The 24925-nt window shown below is 41.5% G+C and overlaps 1 protein-coding gene across 2 annotated transcripts in view; it reads right to left on the bottom strand.

Moving 5' to 3' along the window:
- Nucleotides 1-4715: 4715 nt before the first annotated feature.
- The window catches only part of LOC115200916 (serine/threonine-protein kinase SBK1), a 31436-nt gene continuing 11226 nt past the window's right edge, over nt 4716-24925 (bottom strand). For both annotated transcript variants that reach the window (XM_029764033.1, XM_029764032.1), the window contains exons 3-5: nt 9591-9829; nt 7026-7228; nt 4716-6624 (exon numbers count right to left, since the gene is read on the bottom strand). In XM_029764033.1, coding sequence (XP_029619893.1) covers nt 5782-6624; nt 7026-7228; nt 9591-9829 — 1285 coding nt within the window. In that variant the 3' untranslated portion in view covers nt 4716-5781. The remainder of the gene's footprint in view (nt 6625-7025; nt 7229-9590; nt 9830-24925) is intronic.

Below are 24925 nucleotides of genomic sequence, written 5' to 3' on the forward strand. Positions count from 1 at the left end.
CTGTGAAAACATTGAAATAATACGATTTGCATTTACTAAGGTGCTAATTATTTTCTTTTAACCATAGTGAATCACTCACATTTAACATATTTACCCATTCATACAGCTGGATATTTACTGACGCAAACCAGGTTACGAGGCCTCCTCAAAGGCACATCAGCTGTATGGCTACAGATGCATTCACATTTCACCAGCAAGCCTCCAGTTTAGTCTCTGGTGCATTTTTCAAACACTGAGGTAATATTACCACAATATTACATCAATCCATATTCTATGATGTTTTCAAGTTGAAATTAGCATATGTTTAGCTATTTGATTTAGAATTTTAGGAGCCCTTTAGGTATTGTAATGGAGACACTGTGAGTCGAGAAGCAGGTGCAGGTTAAAAGTGCAGGTTAAACGTTCCTCAACTGTAGTGTTTGATATACAATTTTTTACCTCTGAGTTTCTACTTTTATCAAATGTAAAAAACACAATTTCAAATTTTGCGACATAAGATTGAATCGAGCCGGTTGGTCACAAATAGCCTACTTACTAACCAAGACATCGGACAAAACTTTTTCAATACCTGGTTTGCATACCCAGTGTTGAATTAGTTAGCATTTACTGGTAGATGAGTTGAGACATCTTTCCTACCCTACCGATGTTATTCTTCTGTGAGCGGCTCCATGCCAAAACCAATTGAGAGCTGCAAACTGCAGATGATATTCCGCTGAAACTAGGCTGTGTGCAGCACGCATGTGAATATATTTCACGTGCTTTGCGATTGTGTAGCCTACTTTGTGCATGATCTCTCTATCGTACTACATAATTGCTAAGTCGTATACCTCCACTACTTTGATACGCATCAATACAGATTAATGCCCACTGGAAAAAAGTGGGTATACGGCTTACGTTTGCTGTCCTTTCAGAATCCCAAACCTGTCCCACCACTGTGCAAACATATCGGTAATAGATATAAAGGCTGTTAAGATAATGTTTAAAAGAAAATAGTATATATTTGGCTTGGAGAAGCGGTTTTATGCACTGACTGAATGGAAGCTGATAATTATGAGTTTTTTACTCCACTGGTCTTGGCTGGTCTCGGGAATAAATTACTAGTGTCACTCCCTGATCTGTTTCACCTGTCCTTGTGCTTGTCTCCAACCCCCTGCAGGTGTCGCCCATCTTCCCCTATTATCCCTGTGTATTTATACCTGTGTTCTCTGTCTGTTTGTTGCCAGTTCGTCTTGTTCCTTCAAGCTTACCAGGGGTTTTCCTGTCAGCGCCTATCGGTTCCCAGCCTCTCTTTGCTAGTCCTCCCTGTTTTGACCTTTGCCTGTCCTGACCTTGTACCCGCCTGTCTGACCTCTCTGCCTGACCCTGAGCCTGCCTGCCATCCTGTACCTTTGCTCCACCTCTGGATTACTGAACCCTGCCTTTCCCTGATCCTGAGTCCGCCTGTACCTTTGCCTCACCCTGTATTTTCGACCCCTGCCTGCCTTGACCTGTCTTTGCCTGCCCCTGTTGCTACAATAAACAGTGTTACTTCAACAGTCTGAATCTGGGTCTTACCTTGATTCCTGATACTAGTCCTCACTGTGAGACCGAGTGCAAATGTATCCGACACCAAGGCAAGACCTAGACACTCAATTTGTGGTCTCAAGACCTGAACTCGAGTACTACAACACTACCAAATGTCATCCTTTGACCACCCTTGATCACAAACCAGTCTCCCATTTCTGCTAACTGCCTACTTATAGAAGAGCCTGGTGGGAGGAGCTATAGGGGGACAGGCTCATTGTAATAGCTGTAATGGAGTGAATGGAACTGTCTTATACACAAACATATGGAAACCACGTTTGACTCTGTTACGTTAATTCCACTCCAGCCATTACAATGAGCCTGTCCTCCTATAGCGCCTCCCACCAGCCGCCTCTGCCTCCTAGCGATTTAGCTAGCATCTCCACAAAGCCAGGGCTTAACACCACAGCACCTCTGCTGAGCTTGACAACTCCATCCACCCATGAAACATCTAAGCTCCATCCATCCTTGCCTATCAGCTCCACACAGCCTTGGTTTAGAAATCCTATTTCTCTCCAGCAAGATCTGAGGTATAGACTACTAGAGCATCTTATACTAACTCAATTAGCCTGCAATTCAGTCGCTACTGTAGCTAGTTAACTCAGGTCACCAGCCCTTCAAAGAGTGGGAGAACAGGCTATTGCACATGGCTAGATTCCACATGCTAACCCCATCTCTCTCTCTACCACGTAGACCTTTCAAGTGCTTCTGTACTGTCTGACCTGATTAGCTTAGCACAGTAGCCGTTAAAACCCACCATTTCCCAGACATCCAACTCAGCCCCATTATGGCTATACCGCTAATGCCTCAGCTCAGAGAAGACAACATTAACACTCGCTGAAGGGGGTAGCTGATAATTGTTCTCGTTTGTGGTGGGATATTCACACTGCCTCGCTCTCATCCCACTTTTTTGAGGACCCCCAGATAACTTATCTAGGGATGTGTTAATTGGTCTTTCAGCAGGAAGTCAGCTTATTAAAGCGGTTTGCACATGCACCAGACCAAAGACTCAGGAAATGAGACCCGCTTTGACCTGACCTTCAGCTAATGTGTAGTCGAAAGGAAACACCTAGAGCTGGACTGGATTTGCATACACATATAGGCGGAGTAGAATTAAATGCAGGGAAGAGGGGGAGGGGATAAACAAAGTCATTCAGCCATTTGTAGATGTTAATGCGCTGGTCATTTTAACATATTGACAAAAATAATAAAAGTTTGTATCAGTTCTGGTACACAAAGTTTGATTTGAACTCAATATTAAACATTTTATTTGTTTGTGCGTTAAAGACTTAATACATTTGTACATTTACATAATTCAACTTGCTGGTGGAGACCAGCTAGAAGGATCAGGACATAACTGAGGTAAACAGTAGGCTACAAAGCTAAAATTAACAAAACACAATGTGATCATAATGCCTACATAACCTGTTATAACAGTCTGACAAAAACTTGACACTTATGACAACTGACATAACACTGTTCTGATGTGCGATATCGAACGAAACTATAAATATTCACAATTTCACACAACAAAACAGTGTATGCATCTAGAGGCTACATATGCAAGTTATGCATGCATTTGGACCACCATTTCAAGTGTCTCTAAACTACCCCTGTCATTAATTAAATTATTGCAGTCAGACAGTGGGACCTAAGGCAGAGCTAATACATGTTCTACAACCAATGGGAGACTGATGCTTCACCCTATGAATGATCACAGAAAATCTCCGCCCAGATTGAGGTCAATGAACCACCATTCTCCTCTGACTATGGTCACCCTTAAAGTTTGACATATGACAAGGGAACTGACTTCATGACTAGCAGGTAGGTGTTCTAGAGACGATGGAGGAATAAGGAAGGTGAATTGGACAGATTTTGACAAACGTAAACAGTACAGCAGATGTATGTACATAGTATATGTGATAGAATGAGACTGACATTGACGAGATAGTAGGACAGACATACTGTATACTACACATTATATGTGATGTAATACACAAGGAAGACAATTGCTATGAGAACTCATGGCTAGCAGGGCAGTGTTGTTAATCATACTGGTGTTGTTGCAGAATGACCAGACCAGTCAATTATGTTTGGTGTTTCGGGAGTGGACAGGAGCTGACAAACGAACCATAAAAACACTGACTGTCACTATAGCGACAGGGATGATGGGCTGTCATCGGGGAAAGGAAAGAAGGGAAGGGTGGGACACACACAAACACACCTGTCTGACATAACAGTAGCAGCAACTTAGCCGATAAATAGAGATGAACGCTTGATAAAGCAGCACACAGTGTGCTTTTTAGATGCTTACATCATTTGTTTTCTTTTTTCGCTAGCTGAGACTCTCGAGGTGTGGCGGCCTCAATTGATCATCAGCCCACAGCATCCTACCAGACAACACAGAATGGCTCAGAGACTCAAGTGCAGGAGAAAGACAAGCAGATGGGGAAGGGAGGAAGGGAGAGAGTGAGTGAGTGAGAGATAGAGAAAGATGAAGGTGAAGGACAAAGAGTGGGAGGAAATTGGTTGGCTGAGAGTTTGAGGAGCCTGGAGCGAACATGGGATCTATGATCAATTGTATTGGAATTGCTTTGGTAATGTTATACAGGATACATGTGTGCAGTAAAGCAGTAACTCAGTAAAGTACTTGATTGAATTGAGTTGTATTGACAGAGGAAGGGGACTATTGATGGTTAAGATGGGCTAAGGTCATGATGCGGTCACAGTGTTCAGAATGTGCTCAGGGAGAGACATCACACAAGTGTTAAACAGTACTATTCCAATAGGTCCTGGTCCGATCCCAACCATACTCTAAAGGCTGCTACTGTCCACTCCGTTTTTGGCACCATGATGCACCACTATAGAGCATTATAATTTTATAATGTTCATATACTGTACATGTCATTATTTTTTGAATGTATTTTCATACATTCAGTGCATTGATCCCTGTTACCTCTCCCAGTAGTAAACAATATTGATAGAGCTACATGGTTGAACTACCTGACAATAATACAGTGTGGCGCTTAACATAGTAAATATCTATAATGCACTTTTCTTTTTTATTCTCCCCCTTTACAAAGAGATTGTGTTTTAGTTGTTCAAACACCCACCCACCCACCCAAAGCCCCCCCCCACACACACACAGCTAATATAAAATAAACACTCCCTCTATTCTATAACAGTTTCCAAGCATTTGAATGTCAACAGAAGCAATTATATATTTTCTAATTTCTTTTCACATTGGAAGATGCCTGTATGAACTAATTAGCGCACTGTTACAGAATGAAATGTGTCCTTTTAAACATTGGTCTACTACAGAAAATCACCTGTAACCCTCAACAGGAAGTTACTCTGAGACAGGAAGTAACCGCTGAGATGTCCTGAGAGGTCTGACAGCCGGGTCCTGTCTCAGTTCAGACAGTCTAGATGAGCAATGTCCCATTGTCATAGTAACTGCTACATTGGAGAGTCACCTTCACATATTTTCTCCTTTTGAAAAACAATCATTCTCCTTTATGTCCATAGCCATTTTCACAATTTGGAAATGGCCGGAACTGCCGTGGAATCCCATTCGTTCAGCGATATGTCAGTCAGATAGAAAATCAGTTTGACCTATTGGATCGCTGGCCCTCTGATGAGCTAGTTTTCTACAGCATGTCACTAGATCAGCTAAGGTTTGGGCCTCCCCAGGTCAAAGGTATTTATATATAGAGAGAGAGAAGCAGAAGAAGAAATATAAAAATAAGAGAAATTAGGGAGAAAGGAGGCAGAATGGAAATGTGACGTCAGGGAGCATTGAGTGTTTCTACTAAACCCAATGTTAAGAAATGGCTAGAACTGTTTCTATTAGCATCATTAGCAGTGTTAATGTGTGTACTAAGAAGAAAAATAGCTGAACAGTGGAACGAGTTACTGTGAAAAAAACGACGTCAGTCAGTGGACTCTTGAATGTTGCTTCTCCAACTCAGAAAGCAGTCTAAGGTCAGAAATCAAAATAACAAACGCATGCGCTAGTGATGACTTGTCCAAGAGTGTACTACCTTGAGTACTGATACCAATCTGTGTCACAGTCAAGAATTCGACATTGGGCTTCTTCTCGGCAGCGTTCTAATACGTCAACCTTTAACTCCAGTCAAAATGGCTGTTACAAGTACCTTGCGCAGGTTCCTATCGCCATGGCAACGCCCACAGATACCGCTGCTCATCCAGTCTCTGTCAGACACAGATCTCTATAGCAGTAGCCATCACCATCTGGCCCTTGGTCTTCTCTCGACCAAGAGAAGAGTGGTGCTGGCCAGGAGACTCCTCCTGAGGGGAGTGGGGGTCAGATAGGATGCTCCTCTTCAGGGGCGCTGGGCGCAAGAGGGAGGTCGTTCCTGGGGGAGTGGATGGCTCTGGGTGTCTGTGGGAACGCAATGAGGAGGAGGACAAAGAGGAGGTAGAGGTGCAGCCTGCAGGGCATACACCAGATGAACTGGACCTCTCGCCTCGCTTGGCTTGGTAGGAGGCATGGCGTCGGAGCTCGCTGACCAGCTCGTACTTGACAAAGCAGAAGACATCCTTCACGCCGCATCGCTTCTCAGGTTCGGCAGCTAGCAGCCGCTGGAACATGCGCAGGGCGTCGTCAGTGAAGCGGCGCCACTGGGATGGGTAGGCCGCCGTGGGACACTCCGCCCGCTGCCAGCGCCTGAACTCCTCATAGAATGCGTCAGTAGGCAGCGCTACCTCCCAGGGGAAGTTACCGGTCAGCATGCAGAAGACAAGCACTCCAAACGCCCAGATGTCCAGACTGGTGGTCACCAGGAAGCCTTCGGCACGACTGGCGCGGCACACCTCCGGCGCTGTGTACGGGATGGTGCCACTCACGCGCTTCACCCGGCAGCCCACTCTCCTCGTCATGCCAAAGTCAGCCAGCTTGACGCGTCGGCACTCGCGGTCGAAGAGGAGCACATTTTCGGGCTTGACGTCACGGTGCACCAGGTTCTTGCTGTGCATGAAGTCCAGAGCCAGACCCAGCTGCTGCATACAGCGCTTCACCATCTCCTCCGGAAGACCCACCTACAGGGAGGAGAGGAGGAAGGAGTGAAGAAAGAGAAAGGGGTGTCAGTTTTAGATTTTACAGTAGGGGAGGAAAACGAAGTACAATAAATTAAATGAGAAAGAAATAGAATAGAGGTGTAGAGGGACTAAAGTGGGACAAAGAGGCTCTTGTTAAGCATTATATTGCACTCATCTTTAACAACCTAGAATAAGAACCTTTGAGTCTGGGTACCAGTCCCTCCACTGAAATTAAACGAGAGCCCTACAGTACACTAAATGAGTATGCAGCTCAAGTCTGAGTAAGGACAAGGCTCCAATCCCAGAACCACAGTGCTTTGAAACACTGTGTTTGATTGGCTAGGGTGTGGGAGAACAGTGATTGATGTGGAGATAAGTACGATCCAGTACCAGTAAGGTACCTGGGGAGGAATGATGTCGAACAGGTCTCCAGCGGGGGCATACTCCTGTCCAAAGACGTAGCTATCCTCGGTCTCGAAGAGTACATCCAGGACTTTGATGATAAATGGGCTGCAGCTCAGTGTTCCCGTCAGGCTGTACTCCCTCAAGAAGCTCTTCAGCTTCGTCTTGCTCTTGGTCACAAACTTCAGAGCCATTTTGGTGCCTGATATGTACACACAGTGATGGACAGAATTAATGAATGAATACTTTAATGTCCAATAGGGAAATGTGTTTGGCAACATTTCAGAGGATAGACAGGCAGACACACGCACGCACACAGAAGCAAGAACACGCTCACACACATGCCTGAGTTAATAACATTACAACAACTCACATACTGTATCAACATTCTGTATAGCAAGATTATTATAGTTTTTTATATTCGTTTTTATTTCTATTAGTGTTGGGATTTGTATTTGGAATTCAGTTTAGTTTCAATTAGTTTTTAGACCTGTTTCAGTTGTATAAAGTAATTATTATTTCATTTTTATATTATTATGTTACAGTTTTAGTGTTAGAGACAGAAAGCATGCGTGAGCCATTTGTGTTGTATAGTTTTTGTGTGTGTGTTTTTTCCAGGGGGCAGCAATACATAAGGTGATAGATCAGGTCATAGGTTGGGTTAGGTTTAAAGGGGCAATCAGCAGTTGCTTCATACATGTTTTACTTAAATTAAATGATATTGATTCTTGAATAATATAATTTATAAATGCCTCATGAGCTTAGTTAAACTGTTATTCCCCATCAGAACTCAAAATATAAGCTTGTTTTAATTCGTGTTTGTAAACAAAGTAAATGTAAACAAACACTGTAAAGCCTCAAAGCATGGTTAAAACTATAATTTTGATATCATGGATGGTCAGTTCTTGTTTCCATAGCGCTGTCTATGAATTTGAGAGTGGTTACATTTCTCCAGAGCCATCCCTCAGCTTGTGGCGGGGAAAATGCTTAGTTTTTTTCCACTGCTGATTGGCTCTTTAAATGATAAAATAAATATCAATGTGACTAGGATTTAAAAGGAACAGTGCTGAAACTGGTGTAAAAAAAAATATTGTGGAAGGAAACTCTCTCGCCCATATTTACACCAATCCAATGCTTTTTCACCTCAGTAGGACATAAGAAGAATCAAGTTAGCAACCTAACGATTTTTTCTAGTGATAGCTAATGATAGTGATGTCATCTCAGATATCCCAGACCTTGAAGTATTATAACCGGTCTGTCCAGAGAGACTAATAGTGATACAAACTAGACCTATTTGAAACATTGGCATCTCCTGGCAGCATTTACCCATCAGATTCATTAGCTTGAAAACCCCATTAGTTTTTGTCTAAGCTTTGGGGGAAAAAATCAAACATTTTATTTTAGTTTGTTTTGGAGACAAAGATAATAGTTTCAGTATAGTTTTAGTTTTTCAAACTGGTTTGTTAATTATTTTATATCAGTTTACTAAATAGTTTTTTCATGATTACTTTTAGTTTCAGTTTATTATTATAACCTTGCTGTACAGTATTCGAGAAATATCTTAGGCAAGGCAATATAAACTTAACTGACATGTATTAAGTGAATTGAACTAAATATGCCTGCTCTATCTGATTCTGTGTATCTGATACAATTCGAATCTGTTATTTTTCCTGCAGTCTGAACAGCCAAAAAGCACATGGAATCGGATATTTCAAGCCACATTCGTATGCCACCTTCGTAGGTGGTTTGAAGTCAGAAATCTGATTCCTGGCCATGTGACTGAATGGTAAAATCTGATTTATTTGCCCTCAAGTGGTTTTTAGACTCTTATTTGGCATATCTTGACATTTGCTAGCTACTCTGTTGACAGTTTGACAAGAACATGTGGTAGATAACTGACTTGTTAATTGCTTAAAAAACCAAATTACTGAACGTGCTAGAAAGCTAAACAGCTACTTAGCTGCCTAGTTGACTGTTGTGGCTAGCCAAAAAGGACTTGTTTTGAAAGTTGGATCATCATCCTTTGAGGCTTTGAAAGTTTTCTTACCCTATGAATTTGAACATTCAAAGCAACTGGGAAACGTCCATGGCAGGCATTGTCATCTGAGCTTGCTACATAACTTCTGAGTGAGAGGAAGCATGAGCACCATCACCAATCAGCCTACACCACTGCACACATACCCGTCATTACTATGACAACTATGGTAGCCTTCTCAGCAAATGACTGCTGTCTGAACACACACAAACCCGATTTGGTCACTTGTAACTTGCTGTTTGGACAATCAGTAGTCCAAAATGGATTTGAAAAACAAAACTGATTTGAGCATTAAGGCCTTCACTTTTACCCAGTCTAATGCCCTCTTCAGTTGAACGGCATGTAACCTTGTACTTAACTTTCAACCTGAATAGCCCTGTCACCCTGACATCTTACACTATGGTGACCTTTGACCTCACAATTCCCTGTCACGGTAGTGCCCTTTTTCATTGACCGTTGACATGTAAACTCTATGGAAACTTTTGCCGCCAACAATGTCCCTTCACCACACCCATGCCCTCTGACTCACCCTGTGTGCGGTGTGCCACCAGGTCCACCTTGCCATAGGTGCCCTTGCCCAGCTCGCGGATGTGCTCGTAGTGTTTTGCCACGTCTGCACCCGGCAGGGAGGTAATGGCCAGGGCCTGCATGTCCTCCACGGGCACCCCTCCACCACCACAGTAGCCCACCTTGGAGTTGGGAGAGCCTCCACCACCCACCCGGCCCGGCCCCAACAGAGACAGGCTCACCTTGACGCTGTGGGGAAGACTAGGGACAGAACAGAACACAAACAGACAACATAAATTCATGTGCCTGAGACAAGAAAAACTGTGTTACGCTAAATACAGCAGGCTTATTGGCGATAACACACATAAATGTGACAACTTGACCTTGAATGTCATTCAGTGTGTGTGGCCCAACGCTCTAACCACTAGGCTACCTGAAGTAATAAAGTCTCTGTATCAGCCTGAGAGAGAAACGGCCAGCTCTTGGCAATGTTCCTCAGGTGGTAAAAAGCTATTTTGGTCACATTCCTAATATGTGACTTGAAAGTTTGTTCAGAATCTAAAATAACACCTAGGTTTTTTTACCTGGTGTTTTATCTTTATTGCCTGTGAATTAAAATACGCGGTTTGATTCTCTCTCTGTGCTTTGGCTCCAACAATAAGTACCTCGGTCTTGTCTTGATTTAGCTGGAGGAAGTTGTGAGCCATCAAAGTATTTAAATCACTAATACAGTCTAATGATTTATCCGTGGAGCTAAAATCCTCTGGTGACACAGAAATGTAAAGTTGTGTATCGTCTGCGTAGCAGTGAAAATCAATGCTGTGCTTTCCGATAATGCTGCCAAGAGGTAACATATATAAAAACTGAACAGTACCGGACCCAAAATCATACCTTGTGGAACGCCACATGTATTATGTATTTTCTCTGAGTTATGGTCACCAAGGGTGACAGAAAACTCTTGACTGGTTAAATAGGTCCTAAACCAATTTAGAACTGGACCGGAGAGGCCAACCCAACTCTCCAGTCAGTCCAGAAGGACATCATGGTCAACTACGTTATAGGATCTCTGAGGAATACATACGAATGCGATTTGACTGGTTGAAACAACGTTTAGGGTGAGATTTTCACAGATTCCTTTCTTTGCGAATTGAACGAGTGGAAATACAAAATCGATCGTGCATGCTACATGGACCTTTTTAGGATATGAAAAAGGATTTGATCTAACAACACTTCACGTTATCTCTGGGACCTGAAGGAGGGTGTGGGGTGGGTTGGGTATATGGGGTGAGTGCTTGGAATTGAGGTGGGTGGACTGAGGTAAGGCGGAGAGGTAGGGAAGGGACTGTGGGATCTTGTGTAGAGGGAGGAAAGGAGGGTGGTTGGGATATGGTACAATCTTTGTACTTACATTGATGTACATTTTGTAAAATTTCAATAAAAAACTGATATATATATAAAATAAAAAAAGATGAGTTAACTTCTATGGGCTACGTGGGACGCTAGCACCTGCGGGACACAGCCAGTGAAATATCAGGGCGGCAAATTCAAAAACAACAAAATGTCATAATTCAACTTTCTTAAACATACAACTATTTTACACCATTTTAAAGATACACTTCTCCTTGATGAGTACATAGACAACAATAATCACACAGCCATTTTCCAAGCAAGGACATGTGTCAAAAAAAAAAAAACACAGCTAAATGAAGCACTAACCATTGACGATCTTCATCAGATGACACTCCTAGGACATTATGTTACACAATACATGTATGTTTTGTTCGATAAAGTTCATATTTATATCCAAAAACAGCATTTTACATTGGCGCATGATGTTCAGAAAAGGTATTCCCACCAAAACTTCCGGTGAATGTGCACATCAATTTACAAAAATACTCATCATAAACGTTGTCAAAATATATAACAATTATTTAAAGAATAATAGATAGACTACTCCTGGATGCAACCGCTGTGTCAGATTTTAAAATAGCTTTACGGAGAAAGCACATTTTTCAATATTCTGAGTACATAGCTCGCCATCACAGAAAGCTATACAGACACCTGCCAAGTTCGGGGCACCTAAACTCAGAATTAGTATTAGAAATATTCTCTTACCTTTGCTGATCTTCGTCAGAATGCACTCCCAGGACTGCTACTTCCACAAGAAATGTTGTTTTTGTTCAAAATACTCCATATTTATGTCCAAATACCTCCGTTTTGTTCATGCGTTTAGAGCACTATCCAAAGGCATAACGCGCGAGCGCGGAACCAGAGACGAAAAGTCAAAATGTTCCATTACCGTACTTAGAAGCATGTCAAACGCTGTTTAAAATCAATCTTTATGGTATTTTTAACATAAAATTGCGATAATATTCCAACCGGACAATAGCGTATTCATTCAAGGAGAAAAAGAAGGAACAGTGCGCTCGTGGGATCGAGCATATCCAATCCCTTTGTTGCCAGGCAGTCCACTCAGTAACTGAGCTCCTATTATCTGCCCAGTGACTGGAGAATGCTCAAACCACTTTCTGAAGGCTGTTGACAGCCAATGGAAGCCTTAGGAAGTGCAACGTAACCCCACAGATACTGTAGTTTCGAAAGGGACTAGAAAGAAGAACTACAATTCTCAGATCCTCCACTTCCTGGTTGACTTCTTCTCAGGTTTTTGCCTGCCATATGAGTTCTGTTATACTCACAGACACCATTCAAACATTTTTAGAAACTTCAGAGTGTTTTCTATCCAAATCTACTACTAATAATATGCATATTCTAGTTTCTGGGCCAGAGTAGTAACCTGTTTAAATTGGGTGCGTTTTTCATTCTGCCGTGAAAATACTGCCCCCTAGCCCATGCAGGTTAATTGGAATGCAAGGCGGACTTAACAAACAAACAAACTAACGTATTAATCTTGTCAATGTGTGTGACTGTTTTTATGTGCTGTGTGGTTACGTATTGTACACACAGATAGGGTTATTGATAAGGCTGATCTCACACGGAGATGTCATCTATTGTGCATGGATATCACAACACTCACACACCCCATCAGTGTGTATTTCCCACACAGATGGGCCATTGGTAAGCGAGCAATCTCTCTCACACATACATACGCACACACACAGACAAAGAGACTAGTTCACTGAATGCTCTTTCTCCCTCCCTCCCTCCCTCCACAGCCCAGCTTTTGTTCTTTGTTCTTCCTCTCGTCCAATTAAGATTACTCAGCTATCTTGTGGGAAGAAAGTAATAAATATTACATTATTAATTAGAGGGAAGAAACTGCAATAGGGTGCAACTATTTGGAGCTGCCAGATCTTCACACGCTGGGACTAAACAAGGCCAAAATATAAGTGTGCCTCGCTAAGTATCTTCTATCAGAACACATATACTCCTTTACTCAGTCACGATTAGAGCCAAGACCGAGAAATAAACATAAGTCACAGCACGTCTTCTGCCTAGGAGTGAAAACTGTACAGTGCATTGTCTATGCAGTATATACTGCATAGACAATGCATACCCCGTTCAAATATTTTGTCTTGCACATTCACCCTCTGAATGGCACACATACACAATCCATGTCTCAATTGGCTCAAGGCTTAAAAATCCTTCTTTAACCTGTCTCCTGCCCTTCATCTACACTGATTGAAGTGGATTTAACAAGTGACATCAATAATGGATCATAGCTTTCACCTGGATTCACCTGGTCAGTCTATGTCATGGAAAGAGCAGGTGTCCTTAAAATGTTATTGTATACTCATTGTATATGTAGCTCATTTGCTGTTATAAAAAAATTACTTTGAACAGGTTGAGTTAAAAAAATGTTTTAGCTGATTGAGTAGACTGGACTCCCCATCCCACTCCTGACCCATCAATCATAATGAACCCAGTAGATGAGGGACTGTTTGTTTACTGGCACTCCTTAAGCGCTAGCTGGCTAGCTGTAGTTGCAGCCGCGTAGGGCTCCAGGGGGGGAACATGCAACACTCCGGCATCAAATCTAATTGCATTACTCAGCCTCCACTAAGACAAAAACACCTCCGAACCTAAGACGCAGCCACCTCATTTCCTTTGCAGAACATGATTAAGAGACCCAGAATGGGATGAAGGGAAGAGAGATGCCATCAGCTGCAGTATAATGTTCTAAATAGGAACCGGGAAATGGGGATCCTGCAAAGTGCTTTGTGGGTGTGTTGATAGAGGGTTATGTGTGAGTCTGGGTTTGGATGAATGCGTGCACTGAATGTGTTGTGAATGTTTGAGTGTGTACAAGTGTGTGACTATGTGAGCTCAGTTTGCACATATATTGGTGTGTGTGTGTGTGTACCGCATGTGTTTGTTTGTGTGTGTGTCTGTGCACTCATTTGTGTGTGTGTGCCCATGTGCACACAGTCCTGCAGTGACACTATCAAAGGGCCATTGTGTTCCCATATCTCCCAGAGAGCAGCTGCGGCGCTGCGTGAGGGAGGCCGAGCGTCTCCACCGGGTCTCTTTCCTCACGACTCAACATTAGTGTTCAGCTAAGGCCACATGCCCCACTGCGCTCCCATTCTGCCCAGCATGGATATATAGGGATTTCACTTGTGTGAGATCCTCATGTCCCGGAGTTTATTGAGCCAGTAAAATAACTAAAAAGAGTCTGCATACTCAAATGATTCATACACAAATTTCACTACTTGGATCAAAACACTTCAATATAGGTATGTCAATTAGATAATACAGTATGGCTGCCATTAAAATGGGTGAGCAGATTGCAGATCTACTCCAGTCTCACATTTCCTATTCATGTATATTTCACTGGTCACCCCCAAAGCCAATCCCTCCTTTGGCTGCCTTTCCTTCCAGTTCTCTGCTGCCAATGACTGGAACAAACTGCAAAAATCACTGAAACTGGAGATTCATATCTCCCTCACTAACTTTAAGCACCAGCTGTCAGAGCAGCTCACAGATCACTGCACCTGTACATAGCCCATCCAACTACCTCATCCCCATACTGTATTTATGTATCTATCTTGCTCCTTTGCACCCCAGTATCTCAACTTGCACATTCATCTTCTGCACATCTATCACTCCAGTGTTTAATTGCTATATTGTAATTACATCGCCACCATGGCCTATTTATTGCCTTACCTCCCTTGCACACACTGTATAGACATTTTCTACTGAATTATTGATTGTATGTTTGTTTATTCCATGTGTAATTCTGTGTTGTTGTATCAAACTGCTTTGCTTTATCTTGGCCAGGTCGCAGTTGCAAATTAGAATTTGTTCTCAACTAGCCTACCTGGTTAAATAACAGACAATCCACTGTGCAGAAATTGGTTAAAATAAACATTGTTTCAATGAATTGTGATGTGGAATCGATGAGGAAAATACATTGGAATTGAAAAAAGTCATAAATATAAACTTTTGTTTTGAAGGTAAAATTTCAACCACAGGATTATGTCATTCATCATGGTAACCAATTCTCAACATAGACAAACCTTATATAAAATATGTTGAATTTGTACCTTTGAAATAATGTCAGATATTCAATGTAAAATCCACTACAAGAAAAAAACTATAGGCTGGGCAGCACCTCCTACTGGAGAGTTTATCTATCTACAGCTATCCCTTCGGTCTCCCATTCAAGGTTTTAACCAAACCCTTCTTAGCTTTGATATTTGTCACTGACTATAACCACTGTGCTATCGTGAGAATGATGCTGCGAAATCTCCACATAATACATTTACTGTTACTATCGAAATCATTCCAAAGGGTAGGTTAAACAGAGCAAGTTAAATGGAACCATACTTTATCAATCATACATCATCAATGAAGCTATTTAGGCCTATATAGCATTTGGTAAGTCATCAATAGCTATTGTTTAAATTCATCCCAGGATTAAACAAAAACTAGACAACAGATTTAGGCCTAGGGTTTCTAGCTTTGTTTGATGTCAAATGGAATCTACACGTTAATAATAAATATGTTGGATTTACGTCTCCATCTCAAATCAAAATATATTTAAAGTGCATTCAAGTTTGATTTGATTTAGTCTTATTCTTTAACTTAGAATTTTGGTTGAAAGGGGAACGGGAGTCCAACATATGAATTATGAATTTGTAGACAAACTGGAATTATAGCCAGACTCAGTGGCACAGATGGAGCTTCTCCTTCAAATGTTGATATTTGGTTGCGTTGACAACAAATTCAGTATTACTTTTCTAAGACAGTAAATAGTCTAATGTTATGGATACCTGACAAACTAATGTAACATTATTTATTCAACCTTAAAATGAGTAACACATCCATGACCACATTTTGAGATTACTGTAACAATAAATGTCTTCTTATGTAATCATATACATAGAAAGCCTCCATGTTCAGGGCCGCAGGTCTGTGGAAATCTTCACAATTGCTGTAATAATCTGTGCAGAATCTCAAACGGCATTGATCACTTGCACCATGTACTTCAATGTAATCTCAACTGCAATCCAGGTCATTTGGTTGTGCTATTAGATGAAGCACAGTGATAACACATTAAGTTGTTGTATAAATTAACAAGATTTCTGACATTGTATTCCCATTTTAACTTTGTTGTGCTTTTAAAAATGGTTGAAAGTGCAGCGATAACACATTTACGTGATAAGTAAACCAAAAATCAGACATTGATTTTCCATTGGAATTTGGTGGTGCTTTTCGATGTTTGAAAGCATAGTGATAACACATTAGGAATTCAACAAACTTTTGGCTGTCTTTTTGAGTGGGTCAAAATAGGTTGGAATCTCATTGATTAACATATCTGCCAAATATTACCCAATTCTCCATGTTGCAATGATGTGGTGTGCCCAGTGGGAAGATATCCCCTTTAAAGCCCAGAATGCCCCTAACGGACAAAAACATACCCTTTAAGGTCCAGAATAGTCTGCACCAGATGTGGCTGGTGGGAGGAGCTATAGGAGGACGGACTCATTGTAAGGGCTGGATTGGTATAAATGGAAGGGAGTCAAACATGTGGCTTCCATAAGTTTGATACCATTCCATTAATTCCATTCCAGCCATTAAAATGAGCCTGTCCTCCTATAGCTCCTCCTACCAACCTCCTCTGGTTCACACTAACAAACAGACAGAACCTGTGTAAGTGTACACGTGCACACACACACAAATATCAAAATGGTAACAGCTTGGACCTTCACATGCATAGACACGACATGGCTAGTGGAATAGCCAGACAACCTTTACTGAGCAAACTCTTGGCTTGAGAATAGAATAGAGCTGAATCCTGGGAGACTAATGCCAAATGGTCTCTTTTTTTGTTCTCAGTTTGTGTATCTGTCTCATGTACAGCTAACTGCCAAAATAAAGAAACACCAACATAAAGTGTCAAAGGGGAGTTGGGCCACCACGACCCAGAAGAGCTTCAATGCACCTTGGCATAGATTATACACGTGTCTGGAACTTTATAGGAGGAATGCGACACCATTAATTGACAAGAAATTCTATAATTTGGTGTTTTGTTGATGGGGGTGGAAAAAAATATTGTCTCAGCCGCCTCTCCAGAATCTCCCAACAGTGTTCAATTGTGGATGGGGGCACTGTCATCCTATGGAAGCATAGCCATGGTAGACTCCCTTCACAAAACAGCGCAAACTGGCTCTAACCAGAATAGAAAGAGGAGTGGGAGGGGAGTAGTACACAGCGTTGTACTAGATCTTCAGTTTCTTGGCAATTTCTCGCAAGGAATAACCTTCATTTCTCAGAACAAGAATAGACTGACGAGTTTCAGAAGAAAGTGTTTTGTTTCTGGTCATTTTAAGCCTGTAATCGAACCCACAAATGCTGATGTTCCAGATACTCAACCATTCTAAAGAAGGCCAGTTTTATTGCTTCTTTAATCAGGACAACAGTTTTCAGCTGTGCTAACATAATTGCAAAAGGGTTTTCTAATGCTCAATTAGCCTTTTAAAATGACAAACTTGGATTAGCTAACACAACGTGCCATTGGAACACAGGAGTGATGGTTGCTGATAATAGGCATCTGTATGCCAATGTAGATATTCCATAAAAAAATCAGCCGTTTCCAGCTACAATAGTCATTTTCAACATTAACAATGTCTACACTGTATTTCTGATCAATTTGATGTTATTTTAATGGACAAAATGTTTTGCTTTCCTTTCAAAAACAAGGACATTTCTACGTGACCCCAAACTTTTGAACAGCAATATATTTTACATATATACATATATGCATATATACACACACACACACAGTTGAAGTCGGAAGTACAAACGCTTAGGTTAAAGTCATTAAAACTCATTTTTTAACCACTCCACAAATGTTTTGTTAACAAACTATAGTTTTGGCAAGTCGGTTAGGACATCTACTTTGTGTATGACACAGTAATTTTTTCCAACAATTGTTTACAGACAGATTATTTCACTTATCACAATTCCAGTGGGTCAGAAGTTTACATACACTAAATTGACTGTGCCTTTCCAGAAAATTATGTCATGAATTTAGAAGCTTCTGATAGGCTAATTGACATAATTTCAGTCAATTGGAGGTGTACCTGTGGATGTATTTCAAGGCCTACCTTCAAACTCAGTGCCTCTTTGCTTGACATCATGGGAAAATCTAAAGAAATCAGCCAAGACATCAGAAAATAATTTGTAGACCTCCACAAGTCTGGTTCATCCTTGGGAGCTAATTTACAAACTCCTGAAAGTACCACGTTCATCTGTACAAACAATAGTACACAAGTATAAACACCATGGGACCACGCAGCCGTCATACCGCTCAGGAAGGAGACGTGTTCTCTCTCCAAGAGATGAACGTACTTTGGTGTGAAAAGTGCAAATCAATCCCAAAACAACAGCAAAGGACTTTGTGAAGATGCTGGAGGAACAAAAGTATCTATATCCACAGTACAACGAGTCCTATATCGCCATAACATGAAAGGCCGCTCAGGAAGGAAGAAGCCACTGCTCCAAAACCGCCATAAAAAGCCAGACTATGGTTTGCAACTGCACAATTTTTAAGATTGTGAAAAACTGAGTTTAAATGTATCGTTTAAATGTATCGTACTTTTTGGAAAAATGTCCTTGGTCTGATGAAACAAAAATAGAACTGTTTGGCCATAATGACCATCGTTATGTTTGGAGGAAAAAGGGGGAGGCTTGCAAGCTGAAAAACACCATCCCAACCGTGAAACACGGGGGTGGCAGCATCATGTTGCACGAGGGACTGGTGCACTTCACAAAATAGATGGCATCATGAAGGAGGATAATTATGTGGATGTACTGAAGCAACATCTCAAGACATCAGTCAGGAAGTGGACAATGATCCCAAGCATACTTCCAAAGCTGTGGCAAAATGGCTTAAGGACAACAAAGTCATGTTATTGGAGTGGCCATCACAAAGCCCTGACCTCTATCAAACAGAAAATGTGTGGGCAGAACTGAAAAAGCGTGTGCGAGCAAGGAGGCCTACAAACCTGGCTCAGTTACACCAGCTCTGTCAGGAGGAATGGGACAAAATTCACCCAACTTGTGGAAGCTTGTGGAAGGCTTGTGGAAGGCTACCCAAAATGTTTGACCAAATTTAAACAATTTAAAGGCAATTCTACCAAATACTAATTGAGTGTATGTAAACTTCTGACCCACTGGGAAGGTGATGAAAGAAATAAAAGCTGAAATAAATCACTCTCTCAACTATTTTTCTGACATTTCACACTCTTAAAATAAAGTGGTGATCCTAACTGACCTAAGACAGGGAATTTTTAAGATTGTGAAAAACTGAGTTTAAATGTATTTGGCTAAGGTGTATGTAAACTTCCGACTTCAACTGTGTGCGTGTATATATAATGCCCAGAAATATATGGGGGATTGGAAGTGATGCAGACAATTACATTGATGGAAGCTACAATCTGTAATATTAAAGCGGATCTACCCCCTAAAATGTTATTTTTAAATTAATAAATAAAACAAAAATAAAATGTTTACATTATTTCGGCAGTTACCTGTATGTCCTCTTTGTTATTTACTAAATGTAGCATTGTTTAGTGTAAACATTGTTTGTCTTGAATCTATAATTGATCCCTCCTGCCTCGTCTCATCTATCTTACAATTCTGTTCTGTTTGAGTGTCTATTCATCTCTAGTCATATTGGTGTGAAATTAACATTACATTTCCATGGGAACTGTCTCCTCTGATAATAGATGCAGCTAGGCAACTTCAAGTGGACATCCCTCTTACACTTTAAAAGGTCCAATATCAAATCCTTTCTGGGTAACAATTAAGTACCTTACTGTGATTTTAATTGGCAACAATGGTCAATTTTTTTCATAAATACATTACAAAAGTATGTGGACACCTGCTCACCGAACATCTCATGGACATTAATATGGAGTTTATTCCCCCTTTGCTGATATAGCAGCCTCCACTCTTCTGGAAAGGCTTTCCACTAGATGTTTAAACATTGCTGTGAGGACTTGCTTTCATTCAGCCACAAGAGCATTAGTGAGATTGAGAACAGATATTGGGCAATTAGGCCTGGCTCACAGTTGGCATTCTAATTCATCCCAAAGGTGTCCGATGGGGTTGAGTTAAGGGCTCTGTGCAGGCCAGTCAAGTTCATCCACACCGATTTCGACAAACCATTTCTGCATGGACCTCACTTTGTACACGGGGGCATTGTCATGCTGAATCAGGAAAGGGCCTTCCCCAATCTGTTGCCACAAAGTTGGAAGCACAGAATCATCTAGAATGTCTTTGTTGGCTGTAGGGTTAAGATTTCCCTTCACTGGAACTAAGGGGCGTAGCCCAAACCATGAAAAACCGCCCCAGACCATTGTTCCTCCTCCACCAAACTTTACAGTTGGCAATTTGCAGTCGGGCAGGTAGCATTCTCCGGGCATCTGCCAAACCCAGATTTGTCTGTCCGACTGCCAAATGATGAAGCATGATTCATCACGTCAGAGAACACATTTCCACTGCTCCACAGTCCAATGGTGGTGAGCTTTACACCACTCCAGCTGACGCTTGGCATTGCGCATGGTGATCTTAGGCTTGTGTGTGGTTTCTTGGCCATGGAAACCCATTTCATGAAGCTCCCGACTATCAGTTCTTGTGTTGACGTTGCTTGGAACTCGGTAGTGAGTGTTGCAACTGAGGACAGACGATTTTTATGAGCTACACGCTTCACCACCCCGCAGTCCCGTTCTGTGAGCTTGTGTGGCCTACCACTTCGCAGCTGAGCCGTTGTTGCTCTTAGATATTTCCACATCCCAATAACAGCACTTACAGTTGCCCGGGGCAGCTCTAGCAAGGCAGAAATTTGACAAACTGACCTTTTGGAAAGGTGGCATCCTATGACAGTGCCAGGTTGAAAGTCACAGGGCTCTTCAGTAAGGCCATTCTACTGCCAATGTTTGTCTATGGAGATTGCATGGATGTGTGCTAGATTATATACTCCTATAAGCAACGGGTGTGGCTGAAATAGTCAAATTCACTCATTTGAAGGGGTGTCCACATACTTTTGTATATACAGCTGAAGTCGGACATTTACATACACCTTAGCCAAATACATTTAAACCCAGTTTTTCACAATTCCTGACATTTAATCCTAGTAGAAATTCCCTGTCTTAGGTCAGTTAGGATCACCACTTTATTTTAAGAACGTGAAATGTCAGAATAATAGTAGAGCTAATTATTTATTTTGGCTTCTATTTCTTTCATCACATTCCCAGTGGGTCAGAAGTTTACATACACTCAATTAGTATTTGGTAGCGTTGCCTTTAAATTGTTTAACTTGGGTCGAACGTTTTGGGTAGCCTTCCACAAGCTTCCCACAATAAGTTGGGGGAATTTTGTCCCATTCCTCCTGACAGAGCTGGTGTAACTGAGCCAGGTTTGTAGGCCTCCTTGCTCGCACACGCTTTTTCAGTTCTTCCCACACATTTTCTATGGGATTGAGGTCAGGGCTTTGTGATGGCCACTCCAAGCCAATTTGCCACAACTTTGGAAGTATGCTTGGGATCATTGTCCATTTTGAAGAACCTTGCGACCAAGCTTTAACTTCCTGACTGATGTCTTGAGATGTTGCTTTAATATATCCACATAATTTAGCCCCTCATGATGCCGTCTATTTTGTGAAGTGCACCAGTCCCTCCTGCAGCAAAGTACCCCCACAACATGATGCTGCCACCCCCGTGCTTCACGGTTGGGATGGTGTTCTTCGACTTGCAAGCTTCCCCCTTTTTCCTCCAAACATAACGATGGTCATTATGGCCAAACAGTTCCATTTTTGTTTCATCAGACCAGAGGACATTTATCCAAAAAGTATGATCTTTGTCCCCATGTGCAGTTGCAAACCGTAGTCTGGCTTTTTTATGGCGGTTTTGGAGCAGTGGCTTCTTCCTTGCTGAGCGGCCTTTCAGGTTATGTCGATATAGGACTCGTTTTACTGTGGATATAGATTATTTTGTACCCGTTTCCTCCAGCATCTTCACAAGGTCCTTTGCTGTTGTTCTGGGATTGATTTGCACTTTTCGCACTAAAGTACGTTCATCTCTTGGAGACAGAAAGCGTCTCCTTCCTGAGCGAAATGACGGCTGCGTGGTCCCATGGTGTTTATACTTGTGTACTACTGTTTGTACAGATGAACGGGGTACCTTCAGGCATTTAGAAATTGCTCACAAGGATGAACCAGATTTGTGGAGGTCTACAATTTATTTTCTGAGGTCTTGGCTGATTTATTTTGATTTTCCCATGATGTCAAGCAAAGAGGCACTGAGTTTGAGGGTAGGCCTTGAAATACACCCACAGGTACACCTCCAGTTGACTTAAAGGTTGTCAATTAGCCTATCAGAAGCTTCTAAAGCCATGACATCATTTTCTGAAATTTTCCAAGCTGTTTTAAGGCACAGTGTAACGCCCTGGCCATAGGGAGGGGTTTTTGTTCTCTATTTTGGTTAGGCCAGGGTGTGACATGGGTGGGCGTTCTGTTTATTTTTCTATGTTGGTTTGTTTCTTTGGTTCGGCCGTGTGTGGCTCTCAATCAGGAACAGCTGTAGTTCGTTGTTGCTGATTGAGAGTCATACATAGGCAGCCTGTTTTTCCTTTGGGGTTTTGTGGGTGATTGTTTTCTTTCTAGGTTTGTGTTAATCCTGACAGGACTGTTTGGCTGTCGTTTCTTTTCGTGTTTTGTTTGTAGTGTTAATTCGTTTATTAAAATCCTTTATGATGAACACATCCTCCGCTGCACCTTGGTCTCATTGCGACGACGGCCATTACACACAGTCAACTTAGTGTATGTAAACTTCTGACCCACTGGAATTGTCATACAGTGAATTGTGATAAGTGAAATAATCTGTCTGTAAACAATTGTTGTAAAAATTACTTGTGTCATGCACAAAGTAGATGTCCTAACCGACTTGCTAAAACTATAGTTTGTTAACAAGAAATTTGTGGGGGTGTTGAAAAACGAGTTTTAATGACTCCAAACTAAGTGTAATGTAAACTTTCGACTTCAACTGTATAGTGTACCTCATGGTTTTACCAATTTGACTTCAGATTCTGATCTTTATCCACGATTGTCCAAAAGTCAAATTTCTAAGTTGCTTTAAACGTCAAATTTCAAAGTGTTTTTGACACCCTGGGTTGTTCCCTCGCACTCAGCAGTTTGTCCTTCAAATTTCGAAGTTGCTCCAAACGTCAAATGTCAAGGGTTTAAGGGATATAATTGTTATGTCTCTGTGGCCAGTGCGAAGGGAGTTAGAGTTAGTTTTGCGAGCCAATGCTAATTAGCGATAGCGCAATGACTGGAAGTCTATGGGTATCTGCTAGCATGCTTGAGTTTAGGCAAATCAGCCAATATAATGGATATAAAAAAAATATATAACTATATTGAAAAGATTTGGCATATTCCCTGTAAACTGGGGAACTATTTTGGGTGGCTCACTTGTATCAACCATAGCTGCATTCACGTCATCATTACTGTAGGTCTATTTTAGGCCAATGTAACCTTTTGGGTTTTTGCCAAACAGCAATGTGTGCTGATGGGTTGGAGAGGTCAAAAACCTTCAATGAAATGAAACAACATGGACGTTCGTTGCATTCCATTCTGGGGAAATGGCATAACTTTTAAAAGTGGGGGAGTGGGTGTCTAAAAGAGCAAATGTTCACACAGCAAATCAATATAGAGAGATTGCTCTCTTCAGCGCTTTTTTAGTCCAACTCTACAATAATTATTGAGAAATGTACACAATAGACTAATGAAATAAATAATTTGATTTCATAGTCTGACTCACTTCTCTCTCCCAGGCCCAAACAGACTCTACCTCGTCTCAGCTGAAGATTCATTATCAGTTAAGAATGATCTAGCTGTGTACAGTTTCCCTTCAAAGACAAGGACATATACATTGGGTCAAACTGTCTCTCACACAACAGGTAAAAGGCTCTCTCACACACACACGATCACACTTTGTGAGCACTGGGGACCTGCTTGAGAGGAACAACTAAACACTTTATTCCATATAACCTCAATAAACACCCTGTTCAATCAGAGCGTCCTGTTCTTGAGTGAGTGTCATATAGCTCTGCGGTCCACCACTCAGTAGTAAATAATTGAATCGTCTACGTAACAGCATGAGCAGACGACATGGACCGCAGAACCGAGAGCTAACCCTACCCCGAAGATAAACAACCAGAGAGCAGTCAACTGTCCATCTACAATTGGTCTATTGTGAGTTTAGCAGTTAGATTCAGAGACACTAGACTAGGCAGTGTGCTACTGCTAACTACAAATGCTACTTTAAATTCTGAAACATGTCGTAAGCTAATCATACATTTTTCCCAGCTTTCAAATTGAGTGTAATATCCCTTTAATTGTGCATTTTGCTAAACATTTGTCATGACAGAGTTTGCTAAAGAAAAGCCCACCTGATTGATTCAATCATGATATAATTCTGCTACACTAAGTGCATAGTAGACATGCATACCACACAGACATACAGGGGCAATATTGCTGGAAATTAATTGGCAGATATTGTGTTAGGTTTAGCTTTTCAAGCCAATTGTGGCTAACAGGGGTGGAATAATGTTAATGTGGATTTGATTGGATAGTAGCAGGGAGCTTGATGTGTATGATACTTGTGAGATTTGTTTATGACAGTTTGCGGTAGAACACGTGAAAAATAGATGCACAGAATTGTTTGGCGAGCTACTCATAGGTGTGCTGCGAGCTACTGGTCGCAATCGACCTGTTGGAGACCGCTGACTGTGAAGCTACAGAGCACCATTCGACATGAAATAGCTAGTCTACATCAAAGAAAAGCAATTAACAAGACATAGACACACAAAACCACTCAACAGTCAAGTAAC

Source organism: Salmo trutta, chromosome 10 (genome assembly GCF_901001165.1).
Source record: "Salmo trutta chromosome 10, fSalTru1.1, whole genome shotgun sequence".
NCBI lineage: Eukaryota > Metazoa > Chordata > Actinopteri > Salmoniformes > Salmonidae > Salmo > Salmo trutta.